The 26084-nt window shown below is 46.2% G+C and overlaps 1 protein-coding gene across 1 annotated transcript in view; it reads left to right on the top strand.

Annotated features, from left to right (window-relative positions):
• Positions 1-21388, top strand: part of SGPP2 (sphingosine-1-phosphate phosphatase 2) — a 33993-nt gene extending 12605 nt beyond the window's left edge. Inside the window, exons 2-5 of the mRNA XM_015638269.1 lie at positions 891-1049; positions 10393-10572; positions 12728-12817; positions 17922-21388. Of these exons, the coding sequence (XP_015493755.1) occupies positions 891-1049; positions 10393-10572; positions 12728-12817; positions 17922-18464 (972 nt within the window). The 3' untranslated portion in view covers positions 18465-21388. The remainder of the gene's footprint in view (positions 1-890; positions 1050-10392; positions 10573-12727; positions 12818-17921) is intronic.
• Positions 21389-26084: the final 4696 nt, after the last annotated feature.

The following is a 26084-nucleotide window of genomic DNA, read 5'->3' on the forward strand; positions in this document are numbered from 1 at the left end:
TGCTGTGTGGCTTCCCAGCTCTGCAGGGATGGGTGTCACCTTTTGGAAGAGGGAAAACAAGTATATTAGGTGGGGTACAACTAGTGAAATCATCTAGCTGCCAAATCCAGAGACTGAATGAAATTTAATGCTAAATAAAATGAATAAATAAAGTGCTAAAGGTTTGCTGTTTGCAATGCATCTACTGGTAATGCTTAAAAAGACAACCTCATGGTTGTTACTTAAAATGCTGGAGTGAAAATCTGATGGTGACAGGTGCAGCTCTTGTCTCTGCCCACTCAGAGCCTTGTGTTCCCCTGGATCTGCTCGTGCAGCTGTGGTTGCTGATTCCCATGTCTGAGCTGAACCTTCCAGCTGTGCCCCTCCGTGGGGGTGACCCGTGAGACCCTGCCGGGACCCCGGGGCTGGGGGCACACGGAGGAGCTCAGTGTTGAGGGCTGCTGGCAGTGGCACCCAGCAGCAAACTTCAGGGACTATAACGAGGCAGATTTTAAATGAAGTAGTTGAGTAATTGCAGTTGAAGTTTTTCTCCTCAAAACGCATTTTCAGTGAAAGCAGTGGTGGCTTTGTCTACTGATGTAGAAATTTCCAATTTGAATTATAATTCAATACCTTTATGAAATACACCTGATTACCCTGGAGGAAAGGCTGATCCCATCTCTTTGTCCATGTGACTGCTGCCTTAGTTTGAATAGATTTCTGCTCTGCAGGAAATGCAGCTGCACTATCACTAGAGTCTTCATTCTTGTATAAAAGTTACCTGCATTTCTTGACACTTCTCATGACGCATAGTTTTGGTTTAAGGACTGTGAGCTGTAGCAGTTATAATATTTTAAGTGTTTGCTGTATTTTTCTACTTCACTAAAATGATAAAATTCTCTCATTTCCAGGGCTGCACACAGAAGTATATTGTGAAGAACTACTTCTACTACTACTTGTTCAGGTTTTCAGCTGCTTTGGGTGAAGAGATTTTTTATATCACTTTCCTTCCATTTACCTACTGGAATATAGACCACTCTGTGTCTAGAAGAATGATAATTGTTTGGTCTGTAAGTATTTCCATGATTAATTCAAACTTTAATTCTGTATCTGGAGCAAATGAATATTCAAGAGCAAGAACAACCCTTCAAACAAAAGAAGCACCAACACTATTCATTTTTAGGAAGAATAGGATTGCAATACTGAGAGAGGAGGAGAGAGGCATCATCTGACTCAGGGTTTCTTCATCTCTGCCACATCTTGGACTGACTTTTTTTCAGCACAATCACTGACTGAGCTGCTTTTGACAGAGTTTGCACAGAGCAGTTGGGAAAACATTTCCTTCCCAATGCATCATAGTATTTCAGGGATTGTTTTCTATCACTTTAGGAAATCTTTCTCTTATTCTCATTTCTTCTGTGCAATTTCATATAGTTGTGGCTTGGTTGAAATTACTATAAACCTGATAGAAAGGGGATATGCAGGCTGCAGTGGAATAAGCAGGCTGTTTCTGCAGTCACTTGAGGGGGGAAAGATCAGATTGTCTGTTGAGGGCTAAGACTTGAAAGCACTGATTTTTATTAATATGAGAGCATTCACAAATTAACTGATTTCAGCATTGCTTCAGCATGGGTTTGGGATATCCAGGATAATGTATTTCTATTGTAGCACTGAAAAAACAGGAGATAGTCAGGCACCATAAGCCAGGACTGGGTGTTTTGTCACTGCCATTGCTCATCTTGGTATTGATCAGATATTGCTGCCCAAATAAAACTATTTTGGAACAGAGAAGGGAGGTAGGGAGTACATCTGCCAGGTGCCAGAGCCTGGAGGTTTAACTATCAATCTACACTGATTTAAGAAATTGAAGCTTGGTTAAAACTCAGATATGATACCCATGTTTATTTCTTTACAGTGAAGCTTCTCCATGATCTAGTCAATTCGGGTTAATAATATTTTGTCTTTTGACCAAGTAATATGATAAGAAATAATAAAACCAATTTGAATTGGGTCATACACTTCAAATACACCTGGTCTTGGACAGAAGACATCAGTTACCGTGCCAGTAACCTTAGTCAGTACATTTTATAAAGAGAACATGAAAAATAACTTGCAGGTGATATTTAGAAGTAGGTGGACACAGTATAACTAGAGCTGGGTTTTGGCCAGGAGTACACCTACAGCTTCTGGAAATGTGCCACTGAAGATGAAAATTCATAGTCACTGCCTTCTGGGTTTGCATATTGCTCAAAAGAATGGGCCTTTGGAGTTCTTTACACACATTTCTGTAGACTTGCCTTGCCTTTTCTTTGCAAGGAATTCATCTGAGTATTGGCCAGATCTAGTCTGAGTTAATTAAAGTATTCAAGCATCTGATATTATGATAATTAATATAATTTTTCATTTACTGAGTTGTGGAGTTGCACTTTATACTGAAATGGGGAAACTGTTTTAAATACATGGGCTTGTAACAATCTGTATTTTTAAAACATTAATTTTATGTAATTGTGAAATGGCTAAAAATGTCTGTGCAGGCCATGTGTTAATGTTGTGGCATGCTCAGCTGGGAGGGTGTCTTGCTGCTGAGCAGGGACTGGCACTCACAGTGCTGGTGTTGGTCTGTCTAACAGAGTCATAAAATCATAGAATGGCTTGGGTGGAAAGGGACCTTAAAAACCACCCACTCCCATCCCCTCTGCCATGGACAGGGACACCTTCCACTAAACCAGGTTGCTCCAAGCCCTGCCCAGCCTGGCATCAGATGCCTTGGTCATGGATGTGACATTTGGCTCAGCTGCAAGGGAAACACCAAGGTGTCAGTGGGACAAAGCTGTGCTTTTAACTAGATTGGAGGTTTTTGGTGATAGAGGTTTGAAGAAATGCTTCTGAATGCATGATGATGATGATGCATGGCTAAGAAGAACTGTGTTAGATGACAGAAAAAATCCAGGCAGCCTGACAGTCTCTGACAACAGCTGTGAGTGGAGGGCTGGGAAGAGCATGGAGGGATAATTGCAGGACCCAGGCATATTCTGCAGAAGGCTCTTATCCATGTGGGGAAAGGAACTGGTATCAAAGGGAGAGCCTCAAGGGAAAGGGAGGAGTAGCTCCCCTTTAAAGGGGATGCTCAGGATGAGGAGAGGTTGTTAGTGAAGCTCTTCAGCAGGGAGAAAGAGTGGACCAACAATGACTTTTTCAAGAGCCTGGGGCAGAGCACACAGGTATGTTGGGAATCTGGCTGTCAGGGATGATGATGAAACCACTGGCCAAGACAAGTGGCTCTGGAGAAGCAGAAGAGGTGCTGAGGGTGGTACTTTTTGTGCTGTTTCCCACTTAAACCTGAAAGTTTCTGCTGTGAGTTGGAAATGACAATGTTGGTGTCCCAGGATGAATCAGGGGAGTTTCTTCCCTTAAAAATTAAAGCAGCATTAATGCTGTTGATAAAAACTTACTGCCATCTTATCTGTAATAGTTTATGCAGAGCCAGTCACCCCCATTTGAGAAAGAAAATTTCAAATTGGAGCAGGGCCAGGGATGATTAAAGAACAGACTATTTTCTGAGCAGAGACCAAAAGCTTAGATAAATCCCTAACAAAATGAAGTTGGAGAGAGAATAGGGCTGGCTGCAAAAAACATGGGAAGGAAGAAGCTTCTTAAAATAAAACTACAGTCACAAGAAGAAACATGCATAAGGCAGTCATAAATAATTTCAGTTGAAGCCAAAGGTTGTGAAATAACTCTATAAGAGTGAAGGGCAGAAAGAAAAAATATAGAGTTTATTTCAGCAGTAGCAGAGGAGTGGACTTGGAACCCTGGAGTGTCTTGCCCAGCCCTGGGTCCCCAGATACAGCTACTTGTGCTTTTCTGTTCAGGTGGATGGCTGTAGGAAATGGCAACTGTTGTTGCATCCTGATGCTTTGGCAGCTTAAAGCAGCATGTTGTGCTTCCATGGGGCCTTGTCTCTGAGGATTCAGAGTATTCATGCAGGCTTTACCTTTACCTTTGTGGACATAACAGAGGAGATGGAGGAAATGACTGTATGAAACCTCTGGGCAAGGTGCTAAGTCAGTAATGAAGGTACCCTGCTGTCTTTGCTTCTCCTCTCCAGCAATTTGAAGTAAACACTCTTGAAACTGCACAGGCAAGGCTTTGATGCCTGTGACTCTTGCAATTTCAGCCAGGAAGTGCAGAGATGAAAAATAGCTTCACACAGTCCCCAAATGTACTTTCAATTTACTGCACGTCTCAGCTCAAGAGGTGAAAGCTCACTTTCTGTTTGTTTGTTTTTTCTTTTTGCACTGCTTCAGGTTTGAAATCTTTATTTTGGTATGGAATTTCAAAGGCAGAGACCTGGAAAAAAATACTTACTGTTTCAGTTTGCTATTCAGAGTGCATGGAATTATCTTTTTCTGTTTTTTTTTCCCTCAGGCCACGCCTCTTTAGAGCCTATAAAACTAATTCATGCAATGTAAATAAGAGCTGGCCAGCATGGACTTTGTTGGGACAGGTGTGGAAGCTTCTGGCATGTGACAGTGATAAGCTGCTGACTCAGGGGTAGGTGGCACCTCTGAAGGAAGGCAGAGTTTGGGTGTTGGGTGATGCCAGGCTGTGTGTGCCCCTCGGGACTCCCTGAGCAGCACTGGGTGGGGACATCTTCAGCAAGTCTGAGAAGCTACTGGGGCTGAACCCATAGCAGTTTAGCTTTCCATCTTGCTTTTCAGAGGAACAGCTTTCTAAAGGCTGTCAGCACTTAGTTATTCAGCAGTGATGAGCTCTGAACTCCCTCTCAGGGTAACCAGGAGCTTCCTGGTCAGCAGGACTTTGCCTGCAATTGTGATGCCACTGATATTGCTGTGCACTTATTGAAAACGCACTGGGAAGCAAACCTTGGGTTTAACAATTCTTATGTGTTTGTTAATTTTAGTGCCTTTGCAACACTTCACCGAAACAAGCCTGGAACTGCTGACAAACACAGTCACTTGAAAGCCAAGCTCTTCAAAGCACCAAAGATTGCACTGCACAAGAACATGTAAAACTGTATTCAGGCACATAAGTAACTACATGTCAGAATACAAAAACAAATGGTGTGTGCAAGTTGATAAAGTGTTGATTGAAAGGGAATTTTGCAAGAGCTGGTAGCTGTACTCCACCCTTGAAGAAAAAGTGCCAATGAGGCTTTCATAACTGAGATGAGCTGTGAATCATTTAAGGTGAAGTTTAAACTGGAAACCTTTTGTATTTCAGTACAACTTCTAGGTGTAACAGTTTGCCAGTTTTAGATGCTAGATGACAAACCAGATCAATGTGGCAAAACCTTTCCCTGCTACTAGGAGTCTGGACCCAAATTTCCATCTCTAAGCCCATTATAAGATAGTCAACTATCTTATAGATTTTGTCTAAAGGCTTCTTTTAAAAACACAGTAATGTGTTAGGGTATTGGCTGGTTATGCTTCTGGAGGCTCAAGGTTCTACTAATATTGTTCTGGTTTTGTGTTTCTGAAGCCTGAATTGAGACAAAGTCTTCCTTCCTTATATATATATATGAATAATATATACTTATAATTATATATAAATTATATATATATGAATAATATAGGGTTATATGGATATATAAATTATATATATAAATTTTATATATATATATAAATTTTATATATATATATAAAAATATATATTAAAAAAACACCTTTTTTGAGAAGCTGCCCTTGCTGTGTCTTCCCTGTCCCTGTGTCTCCTGCTGCCCTTTGCTGTGATGGGAATGCTGTGCTGCTTGTGGTGGGCTGGAGATCTGCCTGTTGGATTTGCTGCCCTCATGGTGGCTGGAACAGCCCAAGGGTTTGAGCATCCCACCAGTTGACTGCAACTTTGAATGTGCCATTGACCCTGGCCAAACCCTTGGTAAAAGTGCAAAGTTCCTGTGCAGCCAGCGCAAGGCTGATGTATTTTCTGGGAAACAATAGCCAATGTGGAAATGGCAGGTCCTGGAGCTCTAGGAGAGCCAGCTACCCTCTCCCACAAGGTGTGTGTGCCTCGAGGAGGATCCCAGCCCTGTTGGCACATGGGGAGCAGCCCGGTGCTTCAGGAGGGGATGGGGGAGGATGAGGATGGCTCAGGGACCTAGACTGGAGGTGTCTGGGGCTCCCCTGCTCTGCAGGGCTTCCTCCACCTGGGCTGCTGCCAGGGCAAGAAGCCAACAGTGCTGCTCAGTGACTTTCATGGTGTGCTTTCCTGAAGCCAAGCCTTACTTCTTGACATTGACTTGGGGGTAGGAGGAGTACCTCCACAGGAACATGTTTTTCCTTGCCCTGTTCTTTCACTCTGAAAGGAGTGATGCCTGGGGGACACAATCACAGCTACTATCTGCTGCAGTCTTTATCTGGCCACTTAACTTGTGGGATGCTGAGAATAGAGCAGTGCAGGCTGGGTGCTTGGCTTAATTTCTTTATGACAAATCAAAGTCACGCCTGCCTCAGCAACCACATACAGTCTTTACTTTTGCTTGACTGATCTGCAAATGTTCATTAATAGTGCATCCTTCTTTTTTTTCTTCAATATGCTTGGTTGCTCCTGCCAGTGCACAGTGCTTGTGAAAGAAACCCAAAGTAACATCATTTTCAAACTGTAAATTTTGTTTCTGAGAAGATGACATATACTACTGCTGGTCAGGGTTTCTAGAGGCAGGTTATAGAGTTTCTATTTTGGAGCTAAACCAGCAGATTCAAAGTCAGGCTGCCACACTGTGAGTCTCAGGGAAGAAGTTGCCAATGTTATTTGACCACATCTTCTCTGGAGTTTTGTCTTGTTCTTATAATAGATCAATAATGAAGATAAGGACAGCTGCAAAATCAGAAGTTGAAAACAAATATAAGCTGGTTCCCTTTTGTTAGCTGAAATATTACAGAATACAAAAAGAACTGCTCCTCCTGACCTTCATATGCCAATGGGAGGGTCCTGTGCAGAGGTTCTAGCAAGGCAGGAATGAAGGAAGATGTCCACACACAGCACACCTGCAGCACTGAGCATGTTTCCTCAGTCCTGCCAGGCTCAGTGTCTGGGCAGCTGCCATAGGAATATTCCACAGCAGAAATTGCACTCTGTGGCAGTGCTGCCACAGAGAAATGCACAAGGAACCCTCTCTGCACAGGGAACTGGCTTAGTTGGGTCTGTCTGTTCCATGTGTGTCTGCACCGTGGTGGTAAATCTGCTTCCAGAGCTCTTGCTTCCTGTCATGGGAGTGATGCATGTGAGGAGTGACGGGAAAGCATTGCAAATGCCAGACAACACCTGCAGGTGTTGTCTCTTAGATGGTTGACTTACACACCAGCTGTACAGATGTCAGGGAAACAGGTCACTTCATGGCACTCATGCTCAGAAGGAGGGGATCAGCCCCTCACTCTCAGAGGAGAGGGACCTCCTGCAGATGTTGGAACAAATGAATAGGTACCCACAGCTGTGTGGATGCGAATGCCTCAGATTTGGTTCTGTAGTTGTTCACTAAAGCAAGCTCTGTTAAAGTACAAAGATAAATTTGTCTTGTTTATCCTGATGCAAAGGCTCAGGTGAAGAAGTATTTTTGGAGATAGACCATATATATATATGACTCAGAGCAAATTAAGAGGAAGCTCTCAGAAAAAGACTAGAGGCTGTCTTGCTGCTATAGCAACTGCCAATTGCTGCTGTGTAGTAAAATGTAATGCTATTCACCCAAAGTGGCAATAAAGCCTTGCCTTTCCTTCACCTGGAATCCTGTCTTACTGTAAAGGGTTGCTATTGCCTATTGCCCTCAGCACAGCCCAGCCAAGCTGTAGTGGTAGGCGGCAGAGTTTGAGGATGGTCTTGCGTTTGAAGTTGCTTACAGTTTTGGGGGGTTTTGTTCTTTGTTTGTTTGTTTTATTGCTGCTTACATTTGTTGCAGGATTTAACCCGGAAGAGTTCAAAGTCATTGCATTGGGAAATCATGGATGTGGGTGAGAGAAGGGTGGGGGTGGGCACTGCTGGATGGGTCCCGCCAGTGCTGCTCCTGCCCTGCTCTGTGGCACAGGGCTGTCCCCAAGGAGGGACCGCACTGCCCGGGGCAGGCAGCTCTGGCAGAAGCGCTGTTTGCTTTGCCGTGCTGCGAGCAAAGAGCCAGTGTGGATTCTGGGCAGTGCGCAGCCCCCGCAGCACCCCCAGCCCCCGCAGTGCAGGTGACACAGAGCACCACCTGTGCGGGGTGGCCTTTAGCAATGTGCCCCTGCCATCATTCTCCCGGGAAGCCAGTTCAGTCGCTGGGGGGTGTTTTGCCCCACCCGCAAGTGCTGCTTCTGCCTCATAATTCAGCATAATATGTGTAAAGCCACGTGCATGGTACCCAGATAAGCTAAAGGTAAAAGTCTGGTGCTTCAGAGATCAGTGCTCAGTCTGAGCGTATTCTGGAGTCCCCTGCATGTTCTATGAAGGTCATCTCACCTCTCCTTACAGTCTATACAATGTGCTTCTAAAAAGTAGAAGGGTCAGAATTTAATCTGGGATGCCAGGAAGGGGAGGGTGTTGTGAGGATGCCTGGTATTTTCACTTACCCATCCCACCTCCAGCATTCAGTCTGTTTTTCACCATCACAGGAGTCCTAGCATAGCCTTCATTTTTGAGATGACTCATTTCCTTTTCTGCAATGCTCTTACGTTCTAGTGCTAATAATACTTCCACAAGTGGAAGTCATTATTATAGAGGACTGCTGATAAACTGGCTCATCCTACCTTGCCTCTCAGATGGTATCACAAATGGCAGCCTCAATGTTTTATGTTCTGCCTGAGAGAGTAATTTTTCTTTCAACCCTGGAATTTAATTAACTTCTAAACATGTGCCTGCATCCATTTGGAAACTGATGGCATTAACTAAATAAACCCACACAGTAGATTTTTACAAGACATTTGTTCCTTGAGCCTTTGTTTACTGTGAACAGTCTGGGGCAGGGTATTCACTGTCTTCCCCGTGCTGTGTGTGTCTGTAGGAGCAGCCAGGTGTGTCCCACTTGCTGCTGATAATAAGGCACTAACGTGATTCACATGATGAGGAATAAAAGCTGCAAAGGCAGCAGCAGTCACTTTTCCAGGCCCTGGTGCTGGCTGTAAGTCTAACACTCCCTGCCATGTGCTTTGCTGTAGAGAGACGGATGAAGGAATGTGACTGGCTTTTTCCTGGTCCTGACATGTGAATCCTGAATCCTGCCATCTTTCTTTTCATGTGAAACCATTTTTTAAACGGCTGATGGGAGACAGAGGGATGCAATGTGCCTGGTGACGAATGTGGCAGTGGGTGATTGTGTTGCTGTTCCAGCATATGGCCAACACCAGTAGCAAGGGAAGGATTTATTCTAAGCCCCCTCCTTTGCTGGTGGAAGCACGAGAAGCAGAAGAGCGAGCTGTCTCACACAGCAACTGAGCTTTCATGGTAGACACCAATTGACCTCATTTTTGTATTTCAAAAAAAAAAGGTTTGCTTGGCTTTGTTTTAAAGAGCCTTCTCTGCCTATATGTGGCTACATTATCTAAGGGGAGGAGGACTACAACAGAAAGCAAATAGATCCTACAGGGACAAGCTGGTTAACTTTTCTCAGATGCCCTCAGTGTGGATGCTGAGAGCCTGCTGCCTTTGGGAAGAGGGCGCTAAGGAGCCAAGCGTGCCCTGAGCATGGCTGGATGGGCAGCACCTCTCAGGGATGCTGGACAGCATTGCCCCTTGCCTCTGCTTCCCTTGCTGACCTGAGAGTGTGACAAGTCCCCTAAAAGTTACTGTGTTACTGTGCTCGGGAGCTAATTAATGCAGCCCCCACTTAAACCTCTGGTGTCCCAGGCAGGGAATAAAAGCCTTTTACTGGGGAGTTAGGCAGGAGAACTGGTACCTCGTGTTGCTTGTCCAGTTTTCCCCCTGCTGCCTCTGCGAGGATGCTGAGGCTGTCATTTAATAACCACAGGGGTGGAGTGTCCCAGCAGGGTTTCTGCAGCACCGGCTGGAGTGGGAGCTGCTGGGAACGGGGGAGCTGCTGCTGGTGTAAGGCAGTGATTGGAAGGTGGGGGTGGAAAAATTTCTCTTATGGCTGTTTTCTTTGCAGGAGAGGGATTGTAAGGGATAGTGAGGAAATTTAAACTTCTCTGGCATGGGGTGGGAGCCAGCTGTCTGTCTCACACTGTCCTGTATTGCTGAATCCCATCAGCCAACCCTCCTTTTGGTCCCACTTCTCCTCAGGTTACCACACAGTGCAGCAAAACCACCACTTCCTTCACTGGCTGAGCTAATGGAAACCCATTTAATAATTCAGGGGATAAATTCTGCACTTGGAGGGGTGGATTCTGCAGGAAAAAGCACAGGTGGTTCTTGGGTGGGCTGCATGGGGATTGCCTGTGCTGACAAGCCTGTGGCCTTTTCTGTCCCCAGATAGTGATGTACATAGGCCAGGTCTCCAAGGACATCCTGAAGTGGCCTCGGCCCCTGTCACCACCTGTCGTGAAGCTGGAGATGAGGACGAATGCAGAGTATGGGATGCCATCCACCCACGCCATGGCAGCTACAGCCATCTCCTTCTCCTTTTTCATTGCAACCATGAACCAGTACAAGGTACGGGGTACAAAAAGAAAACAAGAAGAAAAAGAAAATACATTAAAAAAAGAAAAGCCTGTGTCTGCTTCCAGCAGGCCACATAAATATTGTAAATCCAAAGATGTTGCTATTTCCAGAGGAATTCTTTATTTATTTTCATACATTTTCACATGTGTACTCTTCCCTGTGCTTACCTGTAGCTGGCCAATAATAGACACAAAAAGAAATTTAGTGGAAATATCCTTTTTTTGCCTGGACTCCTCTCAGAGCTGCTGGCAGGCTGCACTGCCTTGCTGGGGTTTGGTGGCTTCACAGTGTTTTTGCACATGTTGGCCATGGAGGGAAGGTGTCTGCCAGCATTTTGTGCTCACCCCATGCCCATCAAGTCAGTGCTGCACATCGGGACATGCTGGCTCCCAGGGAAAGCAAAGGAGCTCTGTGCCACATGGTTTATGTATGAAAGGAAAAGAATCCTTGGAAATCCCTGGCTCTAACCTGTGTTAACTAGCAGCACACATGACTGGTAAGTCTGCTTGTCAGAGGAGTAACAGCAACTTCACTGCACTGGAGGTATAGACTGTTTGGGGAAGTCTCATAATCTTTCCTCGTCATCTTTCTAAAAAGTTTATTTCCTGGAAGCTCATTTCTCTATGATGATTATTTTCATTCTGTTTAATGAATCCAAGCCTGTGTTTCCAGTACTCTAGCAGTAACTTGCTGGCTGCATTGTATTTAAGAATGTTTCTCAGCCCTCTCAAGGGATAAACCCATGTAACCAAGAGGGCTCCTACTCCCTGTGTGGTAAGTGGTCACAGCAGCTTGACAGTGGGATGGGGACAGGGAACTGTAAGAGGGAATATTTGTCAGGCCTGGAAGGCCAGATCCATTCCATGTGTCAGAGCTGACAAGAAGACCTGGTCAGCCACACCTTCTCCTCAATCCACAAGTGACCAGGGAGACACGCAGCTCTCCACAGGCTGTCTTGTGCTTCTTGGAAACTGCCATGAAACAATAAAGCTGCTGTCAAATAATTAAATGGTTTAATTGCCTCTATTAAGATGGAAAAAATCTCCCAGTACATTATGCTACTATCTTCTCAAGATGCCCTAATCATCAATTACTGATCTGGACTAGCTCCCAGGCTGCCTGCTGAGGGAGGAGTCAAGTGGGTGTAAATGCTCCAAAGGCTTAGAGAAATGAGGAAAAATAGTGTTTTATGATCAGGGAGTGACATCTGCAGCTGGGACTGAGCTCTCTGTTCAGGGGGCTGGAGTATGCCAGGGGAAAGGGTCAGAAGTGAGCTGTTATGCTTAGATTTTCCACAGAAGCATTTTTGTGCTGACCTGTGGTCACCCTGGTCAACCGTCAGCCTCTGGCGGAAGATGGAGACTTCATGTCAAATTGGATGAATAAATTGCATTTATTTATATTTTGGGTTGGTTTAATTTTTTCAGAAAAATCTCCCTTATGGACTTAAAGAAGCCCAGCAACCTACTCAGTTTCAGGGTTTGAATGAGTAGATTAAGGGCTAATATGTTAAGCTTATTCTTTACCAAGTGTGGGTTTTTTCATTTTTAAATGTTGATTTATTTAAATGCTTCTTTCCATGTTTTTAGGCTACTCAGAGAGGATATTAAGCAAAAACAGCTTCATAAGAAGCTTTAAGTGTCATGGGGAAGAGCAGTCCTGACTGCTCTAATAGCTGGATTGTGGTTTCAGCCCAGACATTGATTCTCCCCACTCAGCCCACCGCTCGAGGACTATTGATCACGCTTCTGGTCAGATTCTGCAGCTGTCACAATCCTCTTGGCTGAGCTGAGCCTGCAGTGCTACCTCAGGCATGGCTTGTACAACATGCTATGCCTTTTTCCTTAAGCTCTTTAACACTAACACGGGTTTTGCAGCTAGATATTGTAGGGAACATTTCTGCAAACACCATCTATTCCCCAGACGTCTCTACAGTGAGAGCAGAGCTTCCAGGAGCAGGCAGCACAGGTACTGAAATGGCCTTCTAGCAGGGCTGCATGTTGATTGAGGGGAGGCCTTGTCTCAGGTCACATTAATCTCTTGGGGAAAGTGCAGCTCAGGAGCCTCCTCCCAGCACAAGATCCTTATGTCAATCCAGCTGCTTGGTTTAATGGCTGTATTTAATATTTTTTTTCCCTTTTCACAGTATCCATTCGAGCTCGGCCTGGTAGCAGCGTTTGTGTTCTCGACATTGGTGTGTCTGAGCAGGCTCTACACCGGGATGCACACACTCCTGGTAAGGATGTGCCTCCAGCTCGGCTTTCCTACAGCATCTCCCACTCTTCAAGCGATGTATGACCTGCCTTGGCCATGCCACCGCAGGAGCAGACGGGTTCTGCCACTGCATTTCAGGCTGTGAATCAAAGGAGCTGTGAGGAAACCCTGGGGCCATTGCAATCCGAGTCCGCAGGGGAGTGATTTATGGTGCGGGGAGGCCTCGGCGTGGGCCGAGGAGCCGGGTGAGGTCAGGGTGGCATCTCAACTGGAGTTCTCCATTTTGAAATTTTAATTGTCAGGAATGCGCTTGGGCAACTGGTGCTGCTCCCTGGCTGAGGCCTTTGTGCAATAGTATCGCTGTTTGCAGCGGGCAGTCCGGGGCTGCGGCAGCCCGGGAGTGCCGGCAGGAATTGCGGCTCCCTGAGTCACCAAAGCCTGGCGAGCGCGCTGCCCTTGAGGGCCTGGCCCACAGCAGCGCCCTTGTCAAGGCCCTCAAAAACGACACATTTCTTGTTTTCAGCTGGAAGGAAGTGAATTCTTCAGGGATTGAGATGCACAAATACTTTGTCTGAAAATAATTATAAAATATCTGCCGCTTTATATGACAGACTTGCTGGGCACAGTTGCTTAGAGACATCAGTGCTGCTTTAGGAACAAATTTCAGCATGCCTGTGATAGCTGGTTCTTTCCTGACGAGAGGAAACCTTATTGATCTGTTACATATAGTGGTCACAGGGGCAGTTCAGCTTCCCAAATACGGATTAGAACTTCTGGCTATTTCCTCACAGGAGTTTGATATGGGTTGTTGGTTGCACATGCATAAATAATTGAATCTTTTCTACTAAATACTAATTATGTTTGTAATGAGACTTGATGACTGCAAGAAAGGGAGCCCTCATGAGATAAGGGTTAGCTATAAAATATAGCTTGACCTTACTTTCAGGCCCAGTGGATCAAAACAATATCTTACATCGAAGCTGCAGACACCCTTCCTGGGCTACTGACCTTAAGTCAATCAGTAAAAATTCTTCGCATACTTCTCTTGTGGGCCCATCATAATGAAAGACCCCTCTAAATTTAGATGGATTTTAGGGTAAAGAAGAAAAAGTCCTTTGTGCTTTTGACATGATAAAAAAGGGCTGTAAAATAAAAATAAAATTAAAAAAAAAGGCTTCTTAGCTGAAGTGTGAGCAATGCTGCCTTTCAAAAGGGCAAATGTACTTGGCTGAGTTCTTTATCCTGTGTGTGCCATGGTGGGGATGGAGCTAGGGAAAGGCCCAGTGATCCCAGCCTCCACATGCAACCCCTCTCTTTGCAGCAGCCTGACACCCACAGTGACTGGCTCTACTGTCCCACCTGCAGTGATGGTTCTTTGGGGAAGAAGTGCAGTTCAGAGCTGTTTCTGATCCTTGGTGGGACAGCTCCTGCCCTGAGCTGTGATGCCACAGGGCTGAGGCACAGCAGTGCCCAGCCAAGCCATCAGCTGAAAGAGCCTCTGGGTTTTGCACTGAGGCCTTAGTAGAAAGGAGGCAATAATTTTTTAACTGGCCCTAGCATTTTAGTAAAGCAAAGGAATGGGCAACAAATATCCATGGACTTGGTGTAACTGAATTTTTCTTGTTTGAAGAACCAGAGGAAGAGTGACAAGTTGCATTGTGCTTTCCTGCAGCTCCATTGCAGAATCTCACCTTCTGTCGTCTCAGCTCTACAAATCTGTTTGTATTTCAGCACTGCTGACCCTGCTTTGAATGAGGAGTGGTATCAGAAAGTGCAGTGATGTTATTAGAAGAGATATTACAATTAAAGACCTCCTGGAGAGGCAGTCAGCTGGTATGGGAGCTATCTGCATCCTTCCAGATGTACCAGAATGAATACTATGCTCAGGGGAAAGGGAGCAAATGTGCATGGCCTGGGCTGTTGTTAACAGGAGAACATCACCCAACCAGAGAATGGGGTGGCAGCAATGCACTGGCACTGCTGACAGGTAATTTAGTTACAGCCACCCATCTCCACCACCTCAACATCAGTGTCCCGTGTGTGTGGAAAAACAGGGAAAACACAGGGTCCTTTCTTATAGGTCTTTTAAGCTATGGAGTCTGAGGACCTGGTAAAGAGGGAATCTGGAGTTACCTGGAAAGGGCAAAGTAAAAAAAAGTAAAAATTTGGACATATTTTGAAGCAGTGAATCTGTATTTTTTTAGGGGTTATTTTTGAGAAGCAAAAAGCAATTGGAGATTATATGGCTGGTAATTGTTGTTGTTTGTCTTTTTTGTCCTGAGAGCTGTATTTTAGAAAATATTGTTTTGCTTCCCATCTTAAAACACTGGCCCAATTTTTGGTCCCTGCCTCAATGCAGTGAACAAGCTTTCCTGTCTCACATCTACTGAAGCCATTCCCTTCAGAACCACAGCTGATGTAGTGAGAACCTCACTGGCACTGCAACAGCCCTGAGTTACAATCAGTAATATCCTGGGCTGACCAGCACGGTCACTTTTTATAACCAAAAAACCCTGAAGCGTTTTTTTCCCCCTGAGATATACCCATTTAGTGTTGATGCATTTATTTCTGATTATACCTCCTACAGGGGGGGGAGATGGGGGTGTTCTGAAGCTCCCACCCTGCCCCTTTGCTGGGCTGTATTTCAGGTTTTTCCATACCACCATTAATCCTGAAATTATCTTCAATACTTTAAAACTGATACACACACAACATATTCACAGTACTTTACACGCGGTGTAGTACAGTCCTTAGGAGTGGAGTTGAGGAGTGTGAGCAGTGTCTCACACTAAATGAAATGTAAGGGAACTTCAGGCAATAAGTGACCATCTACCAGAGAGAACAGGAAAAGTGTTCTTTTCCTTGCTGGGATTGGCAAAGTGGGGAAGCAGGGCAGATGTTTGGGGCTGTGTGGGAGCAGGGCTGAGCTGCGTGGCTGTGGAGGGGCTTTAGGGGAGGTAGATGGAGCCTGGGGAGGACCTGTCTGTGCTGAGGGAGCTGGAGCATCCCAGCAGGGCAACTGGAGGTTTTAAATTTTACAGGTAGTACTGCACCTTGAGCAAAATCCGTGCCTGCCCTTATTTAAAAATTCCTTTATAATTGCGGGCTTGGCGAGAGGCTAATCTGTTTACACAGGCAGACAGGCAAGAATGTGCTTCCTGGGCGTGTTAACAGCAGCTCCTGCCCAGGGAAAAACTCAGGTCCTGCTCTGGGGGACACAGCAGGGAGAGTCCACAAAGCACACAGAAATAACAAATATAAGATAATGATGAAATAAGCACTACTTTTTAAAAATGCACATTTTATTTTACTTATGAACATGCAAAAATTGTTTCCCCCCCTGGCCCCATGGGTTGCTTTGTGCACCCAGTTTGGAGACCACGGGTACAATGCCACTGATCAGGGGCAGAGCTGAGTGTCTGGGTCCCGCTTGAAACTTTCAAGAGCCACATTACTGTACTGGGGCTGAATGGGAGGATAACAAAATTCAGAAAACTTGAATCAGGTTTGTAAATCAGTGTTTGCAACTGGGTTGGGAACTTCTGGAGTCAGCTGGGTAAATCTGAGCAAAGCTTTTGTGAGGAAATGTTAATGTTTGGTTACATGGCTTTAATTGGAATAGAAAAGCATGTGAACAGCTTTTGAGTTCTGCTCCTTGATTACCCATAGAGGGGTATTAAGGACTTTTTTTCTAATATCAGGTGGACAAACATCTGTGTGGGGAATGGATATACAGATTAGGGATGGGATTTCTGAGTGTCAGTGCTGGAAGCAGCCCCCAGTTGCTTCATGTTGGGCCAAAACATGCTTTGTGTGTAAGGGTATCATCTAGGAATTGACATCAAAACATGAATTACTGTGAACTAAAGGTATATAATATAATGGTATTTTACACACTAGACATCTGTGATCAAGTTTTTGTATTTCCATGGCTAGCCTCATGTTTCAGATGAGGGAATAAATGGAAATTTCTATTAGGAATATGCAAAATAGCTGTAGGAGTTGTTTAAAATTTGATTTGTTTAAAATCAAATGTGCTGTGAATCTAATGGAAGTTGTAAACAGTTCAGCCATATAGGAGTAATGCATTTACCAGAATGTCATTAAATATTTCTGTTGTGAAAAAAGTCAACTCATTCCTGCCTAACTCGAAGTGGAGTTCACATAAATAATTTTTGGACTGTGACCATGCATGGTAGTAGTCAGCTGTTGTGACTCATGAAAAAGATAGTCTTAGAAGAGGACATTTCTGTCTGTGACTAATGTCAGCTTTTGCAGAGCATTTTGTGGCTGTACTAACACTGCTGCCTCTATGTGACACTGGAAGGGCAGCCCAGGGAAACTTGTTTTCTTGCTTTTTCCCTGTCTGCTCTCATACAGATAGTTTTTGTTAGGGGCTACCTCCTGTCACCTTTCTCAGCTTTGTGGCTGACAACTATCAAGTTCTCAAAACACCTTATTTGCCTCTGTTAATAAATTAGGGTTTAACTATATGCTTGCTTCAGGCACTGTACTAAAAGCTGGATTTCAGAGACTTGGGCAACAAATTTCTCCTTGCTGTATCCCTGCCCGGAGGTGCCTCCCTCCCACTGCTGGTAGAAAGCATGGCACACACACCACGTCCCACAGCTCTGCACTTTCCATCCCTGGAGCTTGTGTTTCTGGGATGGGAGCATGTCTCTGACAAAGGACAGCATCTCCCCTTTATGCAGAGCAATAAGGGATAATCACACTGATGTGATGAAACTGCTTGCAGGGTTACAGGAGGGAAGGGGTTTGTGTGAAGGCAGCTCACTGCAGTGTTGTCCCAGAGGTGGAGTTGTGCGTGTGCCTTTTCTGAGGTCGTAGGTGGAGAGTGCCCTCAAAACATGAAAGCAGGTGAGGAGGAGAATGTGTGTCCACAGACACATGCATATGCATAAGCTAAGGTTGGGTTCATGGATTGTCTTGTTTTGTTTAGCACAGCCTTCAGGTTGTCCCTGCACGTGGATAATGCTATCACTGGATTCAGGGTGTTCCTCCACTGCTGGGCCCCACCAATGCAGATACTGGTACTTTATCATCACCCAAGTACCTGGTTTACCTTCCAGGTCTCACAAAGCCTTTTAAATGTGATTTCTTTACAGGATGTGATCGGAGGAGCACTGATTTCAGCTGTGCTGCTCGTGCTCTTGTATCCTGCGTGGGACACTATAGATCACTTGCTGTTAACCAGCCCCTTCTGCCCACTGTTTTCCATAGCTGTGCCTCTTGTCTTATGTTACAACTACCCCAAACTAGACTATTACAGCCCGACCAGGGGAGACACCACTACGATCTTAGGAGCAGCAGCCGGAGCAACTGTGGGATTTTGGTTAAACAATCAGTACGCTGCTTCAGCCTACACCAGCAAAAGTGTTCAGCCTGGATTTCCTCTGATCACCAGTACAATGGTGTTTATGCTAGCCAGGTTCTTCGTAGGGATCTTGGTAGTCCTGCTGACACGCTGGCTCATGAAGAGCGTGGTCCTTGGCGTGCTGGGCTATCACTACAAGTTCCCCATTCGTGACCTGGAAGCCCGGAGACGCCTGGAAGTCGAGGTGCCCTATAAGTTTGTAACGTACTCCTCCGTCGGCTTCACGGCCACCGTGATTGTGCCGCTGCTGCACCAGCTGCTGGGCCTGATGTGAGCACAGCTCCTCCTCAGCGAGCCACCTGCGGCACCACCGCTTCGGAGATGTGATAATCCACCCTGGTGACTTGACTAAAAAGTGTTTTGTGCCTTTCTGCACTGGTGTGGTGGGGTTGGCTCTGGCTGGATGTCAGGTTCTCACCAGAGCTGCTCTATCACTCCCCTCTCTCCAGGGAGAGAAAATATAAGGAGAGGATCCTGGCTCGAGACAAGTGCAGGGAGAGATCACTCAGCTGTTTTGCTGTCACAGGCAAAACAGACATGACTCGGGGAAGTAAGTTTAATTTATTACCAAACTTATCAGAGTAGGATAATAAGAAATAAAACCAAACATTACAACCACCTTCCACCTACCCCTCCTTTCTAGGTTCAACTTCCCTCCTGAAGTCTCTACCTCCTCCTACCCACCATCACAGGGGGATGGGAATGGACATTACAGTCAGTTCATCACATGTTGCTGCTGCTCCTTCCTGCTCAGGGGTAGGACCCCTCACACTTCTCCCCTGCCCCAGCATGGGGTCCCTCCCACAGAAGACAGCTCTCCAAAAACGTCTCCAGTGTGAATTCTTCCATGGGATGCACTTCTTCATCCAGCGTGGGTCCCCTGAGGGATCAAAAGTCCTGCCAGGAGCCTGTTTCAGTGTGGTCTTTAAACCCTTCTTAGGGCATCACCCTGCATCAGTGTGGAGCCCTCCACTGATTGCAGGTGGATCTCTGCTCCTCATGGACCTCCATGGGCTGCAGGGACACAGCTGTCTCACCACAGACTACACCATGGGCTGCAGGAGAGTCTCTGCTCTGGCACCCAGAGCACCTCTTCCTCTTCCTTCTGTGATCTTGGTATCTGCAGAGTTGTTTCTTTCCCATATTTTCACTTCTCTGTCCACCTGCAGTTGTGCAGGTTTTCCCTCCCTTCTTAACTCTGTTATGCCAGAGGTTATGCCATCACTGTCACTGATGGGCTCAGCCTTGGCCAGCAGTGGCTCTGTCTGGAAGCCAGCTGGCAATGGTTCTGTTGGACACAGGGGAAGCTTCTGGCACCTTCTGAGAGAAGTCACCCTTTTAGCTATTACCATTGCCCTTGCCACACAAAGAAACTGGCCTAAAATATCTGACTTGGAGGAGTCACGGGAATTGCTGAGCACAGGTACCTTTGGCTTAGAAATCACTGACCCCACTGTGTCCCATAGTTAGATACCCTTTCCCAAGCAACTAAATATGTCAAGTACACAGCCAAAATCCCTGTCAGAGCAGTAGCAATGGCTGTTTTGCTGTGGGGTTGGGGTTGCTAGGGAGCAGATTGTGCCTCTGCCTGCCTGGCTGTGGGGCTGCTCCTGGAGGAGTAGAGCAAACCAAGGCAGGGCTCAGGTTTGGGGCACCAGGGAAAACGTGGCTGGTGGGGTGGGGGAAGAAGTGACCAGCCAAGAACAAAATGTCATCATTGGGCAGAGCTCATAGTGCCTTCTGATGGCACTGCCAGACCAGGCCAGTGATGTGTGGATGTTTTTACTCATTATTACAATTTAACAAAAAAAACCCCCAAAATGTAAAAGAGAAGGAAAAGCTAACACAAATTTTTTATTGTGATTTACAACAAATTTACCTTAGATGTTAATAAGAAAGCCTCCACTAAAGGATCCTTTGTCTACAAACAACTGAGCAGAGTTATTATCACAGCACTGAGGCTTGAGTTCAAACTGTTTAACTCTGATTTAGTTCCCCTGGCTAGGGGAAAGGAAAAAGTCCTTCCTGTCATGCAGGGGTGACAAGTAGAGTCCATAAACTGCGTTGTGGAAGGAGCTGAGTAGTGACTCTGGTGACTACAGCGCGTGACAATGATAAGATGCCATCATTTTCTGCTGCTGCACAACATCACAGTTGGTCTTCCATGCATCCTGCAACACTGTGTGTACACTTGTAGAATAGCAGGCAGGCGTGTCCACAGGAAGGTCATCCCTATAACTCAGGCTGCTTATTTAATATAATATATTTCAGCTGTTGGACCAATGAGCTGTTGAGAAATACAGCAGTGAATGTGGTCTGCTTGGCTGGGAAAATGCACCATTCTGTTGCTGCAGAGCTTCAAGCCTGGCCCCTGTGCCTTGCCTGGCAGAATGTACAGTGAGAGCCAGCTTTCTAACCATGTCCACTTGTCTTCCTGGCTGCGAGGAAAATGAACCTGAGTAATGTAAAGGAGGTGCTTTGCCATCCCTTGACTGCCTGGATAATCGTAATTCCAAAACTGTAGCTGGGAGTTCTGTCTGAGCAGTGTGAGGCTTGCACATGTTTCGAGCTGCACCACTCTAAACCAGGTTGCCAGTCTCCAGAAGAAATGCAAGCAGAAATTTTAACCATTTTCAGATTTGCTCAGGCTGTGGATAAACTGTTCTGTATCAGGTTGTGTGGACTTTCCATGTGCATGCAAACAGCTCCAGCGAGCCTTTCAGCAGGGCACACGGCCACTCACACCTGCCCCTGGGTGAGTGCTGGATGTGGGCCAGCACAGCCATGGGGTTCCACCCTCAGCCTCTCTCCCTCCCATACACCACAGAAGTGCTGCCATCAGGTTTAAAACACCTTTAAACCCCTTGTGTTAAGAGTGCTGCATGAACACAGGTGCAGTGCACAACGGGAGCCCTGCAGAGGGGCCACATCACAAAACTGGGAAAAAACTTGGCAGCAAGATGAGCATTTAAGCTGGGGATTGAAATTACTCCCAAGAAAGGCACAGTTTGTCAGGGACATTCATGCAGCTGTATGTGTAAAATTTCTGTTCTGATTCACAGCTATTTTATGCTATGAAGATTTTATAAATTGTATCTAAATGCTTCACAAGTATTTTTATAATATCCACCTGTATGCAATTCATGCAATAAATGCAAACTATTTGGTTCAAATTTTTAAATAAACCTATTTTTCAGAGTTTGGTGTCTGTTTGTTTTGCATCCTCTATTGATACTTGGAAATGACTGATGCAAAGGCAATGAGTCCCTCTCTTCCCAAGCTGTCCTGCTTGTGGCTCCATGTCTCCTGCTCACTCTAGCTCCATACTTTGGCTTGTCCAGAAGGATCCTGCTTTTTTAAAAGCATTTTAAAAAGAGATTACTGGTCTACTGATGACTATTTGTTACAATATTTGTAAATGTAAATGAGTGACAAGCATGTAGTTAGTGCTGGGGGACTTTTGGGCACTGGAATTTCTTTCTCCTGCAATATCTACTTCTAACAGACTAAACAGTTAACTGGAAGCCAATTTAATATGTGCAATGATAGCATGACAACCCATGAACTGCAGAATATTTTGCATTAGTTGAGAAGCCTGACAGGGTTTTGTGGTCCAAAAGTGTACTTGAAACCAGCCAGGGCCCCATCCTTCTCTCAGCATCACATCCTGCCTGGAAGTGGTGTCACTCCAAGTGTCCACAGCTGATCAGGAAAAGATCAATTGCTGCAGCATGCCTGGGCCAGCTGGGTTAGGCAGGGCTTGCCACTGAGCTCTGTGCTGAGGCTGTGCTCCTGGGATGCTCAGGGGACCATAGCCACTCCTGCAGGGCCAGGCTTGGAGAGGCAAGTCTCCTGACAAGGTGAGACACATCACCCTTTCTGTATTTCATTAACCTGAAGCACCAGCTCCTCAGTACAAATCTGTCTTTGCTGTCTTTGGAAATCCTCCCCACTTCTTCATCCCTGCAGTGCAGATGCCTCTGCTTTTCCAGGGTGGTGATAGAGAATGAGGTTTTGTGATGGGCTTGCTGGCCATGTTCTTTGCTTTGTAAGACAAAGGCATCAGCTGAATCCTCTCAGGTAGGCACACCAGTGTTTAGAGTAAAACACTGCTTTTGATGTGAATGGAGTGGGATGTAACTTCCAGAGTATCACAGCCTGTGCTGTTGTGTTCTCAGTACTGTCTGTGCTCCGTTCTGGTCCTGTGCTATAGCTCTCCCTCTGTGCCTGCCTACAGGGGTGATGCAAGACAATCTAAGTTGCCTTTGTTATACTGTCAAAAGGGATGTAGCAGGCACCTCACCCATAGCATAGTCCACTCTGTCCTGCCCAGAGACTGCCTTCTCCGACCTGTTTTCTTTGCAAATCACTTTCTGGGTACATGCTGCTGACCCAGGCTTTCTCCTGGCTGGAGCATCTCTGTGTGCTGGTGCCCCAGTGCAGAACCAGCTACTCTGTTAGAAGTCAAATGGATATTGCATCTTTTGGCAGGAATTAAGAACCAAAGCACCAAGCACTGGATTTCCTTGCTTTAATTTTCCAGTTTGTCATGACCCCAGCCTCCTAATCCATCTAAGTTCCTATGCAAAATCATAAGCAAGCTCATGACTTGCTTTCCTGGATGTAGTTGATGCAATTTAGGGAACAGAAGAAAACAGTCTCAGTTTCAGTTTTGACCCTTCCCAACTGTGCTACAAGGAGAAGTTAAAAACACAGGTACCTGTCTGAACAGGGTGGAGGTGCAGCTGGGCAGTGGGTGGGATCTTGCACATTTGCTGAGCCATGAGTAAAGCAAGGCCCTCGCTTGCTTCCTGCTCCTGTCAGAGCTTCCCCGCTGTCCCACTGTTTTCCCACCTGCCCACTGTCCCTCTGTCCCGCTGTCCCTCTGTCCCTCTGTCCCGCTGTCCCTCTGTCCCACTGTCCCGCTGTCCCTCTGTCCCACTGTCCTGCTGTCCCTCTGTCCCGCTGTCCCTCTGTCCCGCTGTCCCTCTGTCCCTCTGTCCCTCTGTCCCGCTGCCTCCCCACCCTGGAGCAGGCTCGGTTTCAAGGTCACTGGGCGGGCAGAGGTGTCGCGTGTGCCAGGCCATGATCCCCTGGCAGCCTCCTGGCACTGCTTTTGCCCAGCCTATTCCACACTCACCTGCCAAACCAGGGCTGATTTAAATTTCAAGCGAGCACAGTGCCAGGCTGGAGATGGAAACAGTCCCAGGCATCACCTTTATGTAAACAGCCTTGTGCAATAGCAAGGGTAACCTGCAGGCACGGGGCCTGTGCTGGGAGCTGCAGCCAGGCTGGCTCAGGGTTCTGCTCTTTGGAAAATCACCACCACAGCAAGGACAAACCCAGAGCTCAGTGTTAGCAGAACGGAATCCAGCAATCACCCAGACAGCTCTGATCTCTGTCACCAGCTCTCCAGCCTTGTCTGCTTCTGTTCACATCCCCAGCAACGACCCAGTAGCCACAGGGAGCAGGAGCAAGCCAAAAGTAATCCACAATTGAGGAGCAGTAGTTAAAAATCCGACTTCCAACTCTTGTCTAAAAAGAAAACCCAAGTTCAAAAGATTGCTCAGAAGCCCCCACCAACAGCAAAGGGTTCCTTTCCCAGAGCCCATGGCTACAGCAAAGGGTAAAAGCAAATTTCAGTGCTCACAGTGGCTGGCTCCAGCACAAAGCTGTGTAATAACTACCTCGAGAACTGCACACAGCTATGAGCAGGCTGTAAATACCAGATAATTGCTTTGGAGCTATGAAAGACAAAGCCTCGCAATAAATATACCAGACTTATATGAAGTGTCCCACTCATCAGGAATCACAGTTAATCCTGAGCACAGCACTACAGCAGAGCTTGAATTTCACTGCAAGGCTGTTGGCACCACAGTTAACTGGAAGGGTCAGGGACTCTGAAGAGGCTTTTTAACCTTTCTCTCAATTCTCATCCTCTACTTTTAGCAAGTAATGGTACTTACCTGGGACAAAGCCCATGGTTTTGGAGCATTTAGCTGCCAATGCATGAGCAAATGGTGAAATGAAAAAGAAGCCATACCTAAAAGCCTCACAACACATGCCACTGCAGCTCAAGCCTTTAGCCCCAGCTTAATCTAGTCTTTACACTCAAAGGACAGCTAAATTCACAGGAGAATTGGGACACCCAAAGAGTCAGAAAATCTTGTGTAGAGAAATATATTTAGTGCACGCAAATATGCCTGCACTCTGCTGCAATGCAAATCTGCCTTATTGTCGTCCTAATCCCCGTGCATGACACACCAATAAACAAGGGGGGGTTAATACTTTCCATCTGCGTTACGGATTGCTTCCCACACTGCGAGCCTGCCTGGCTACAGTTGTGTAGGCATCATGGAGAGAGAGATCCTGCAAACGCCAAGCTGCCTAATCCCCTGGGAGGTTTAAATTGTGAGCTGCAGTTTTCTCACTCTCCGTGGGCACTGGAGCCAGTCGTGCAACGTATGGCAATAGCTATATTCTCATTTCACATCTGTCATGCAGAGATAATTAAAATCTACACTTCCATCTGAGGGGAACCGTAGGGTTTCCAGATGGGTAACTGTAGAGCATATTTCATACTGGATTATCACTTGCACCAAAAAGCCTTGCCTGTTGCCTTCCCACCTGTTGAGATTGTTGATGGGACTGCCATTGAAAAGCCCTCATGGGCCCAGTGAGCGGGGTCTGTGCAGCTCGTAAAACTACAAGCTTACCTCAGCACGGCACATCTCTCTCTGCTCAGTGGGGCAGTCATTGTGACACCCTTCTCTGGCAACTCCCAGATGTCCCCCCTTGGGCAGGCCCCCAGTGCACCGGCCTAGCACAAAACACTGGCTGTTGTTGGCCTGCTGCATTAGCAATGGTTATAATATTGCAAAGGAGGGACAGCCAACTCCACAAGGCTGCCAGTCAAGGGCTGCTTCAGTGTACTGAGCTGACCACCCACTTGGTGACATTCCTGCAGAAAGGAAGGATTGGGCATCACTGTGCTGGATGGAGCTTCTCAGTTTCAGAGGGTAGAGGCCCAATGCACCAAGCTGTGACACAACTGCTGACAGAAAGCCACCTAGAAGGAAAAGCCTGACCCATGATAGGTTCTCTTGTACTGGCAGGGGTAGAACTGCCAGAAAAGTAACCCTGTCCAAAATCTACATGGTTCTGCTGCACAGCTGGGGTCCAGAAAGCCCTGGTGGGGCTGGGAGTGCAGTGGGCCCACGCGCACTTCTGCAGACAAACGTGCCAGCCTCAGGCAGACAAAGGCTTTGATAGTTTTCTGCTACTCATGCAAAACACCACGGGCATATGCTCTTAAATGCACTTCCCCATTTGGTTTGGAGCTTCAAAAACCTCCAGGCTGACATCAACAGTGAAAAAAACTTTAATTCCACCCCCTCCCGTCTCTGAATTTAGAATGATAAAGGACCAACAGTTATGTCTGGAGCAGGGAAGCAGATATTACACACATCTTGCTTACAAAATAGCTCTGGTTTTCATGAAACAAGTTTATTTTCCTCCCCCAGCCATTGATGAGCACATGACAACCGTATAGAATAAAAGCTCAACTCCTTAGTTCTGCTCACATTCACTCAACATTTGCTCTAATCAATTATCTTATTTCATGCAGTAAGAAAAGAATGAGATTCCTGTTATGCAGCCATAATCAGTTACAGTATGAAGCTGTGTCTGTGGAACATTTCTGATTTTGAAAACTAATCATGTGCTCTGCCATTACATTTCTCTTCTAAAACACTGGGCTTTGACCCAACTTGTTTCTTCCCCCCTGCCCTTTGAAAACATTGAGGGCACAGCCTAGTCCGGGATCCCACATTCCTTCCCTGCAGAAGCCAGCCAGATTGCACTGTAAAGAACACATTTACTCAGGGAGACAGGA

This window comes from Parus major, chromosome 9 (assembly GCF_001522545.3).
Source record: "Parus major isolate Abel chromosome 9, Parus_major1.1, whole genome shotgun sequence".
Taxonomy (NCBI): domain Eukaryota; kingdom Metazoa; phylum Chordata; class Aves; order Passeriformes; family Paridae; genus Parus; species Parus major.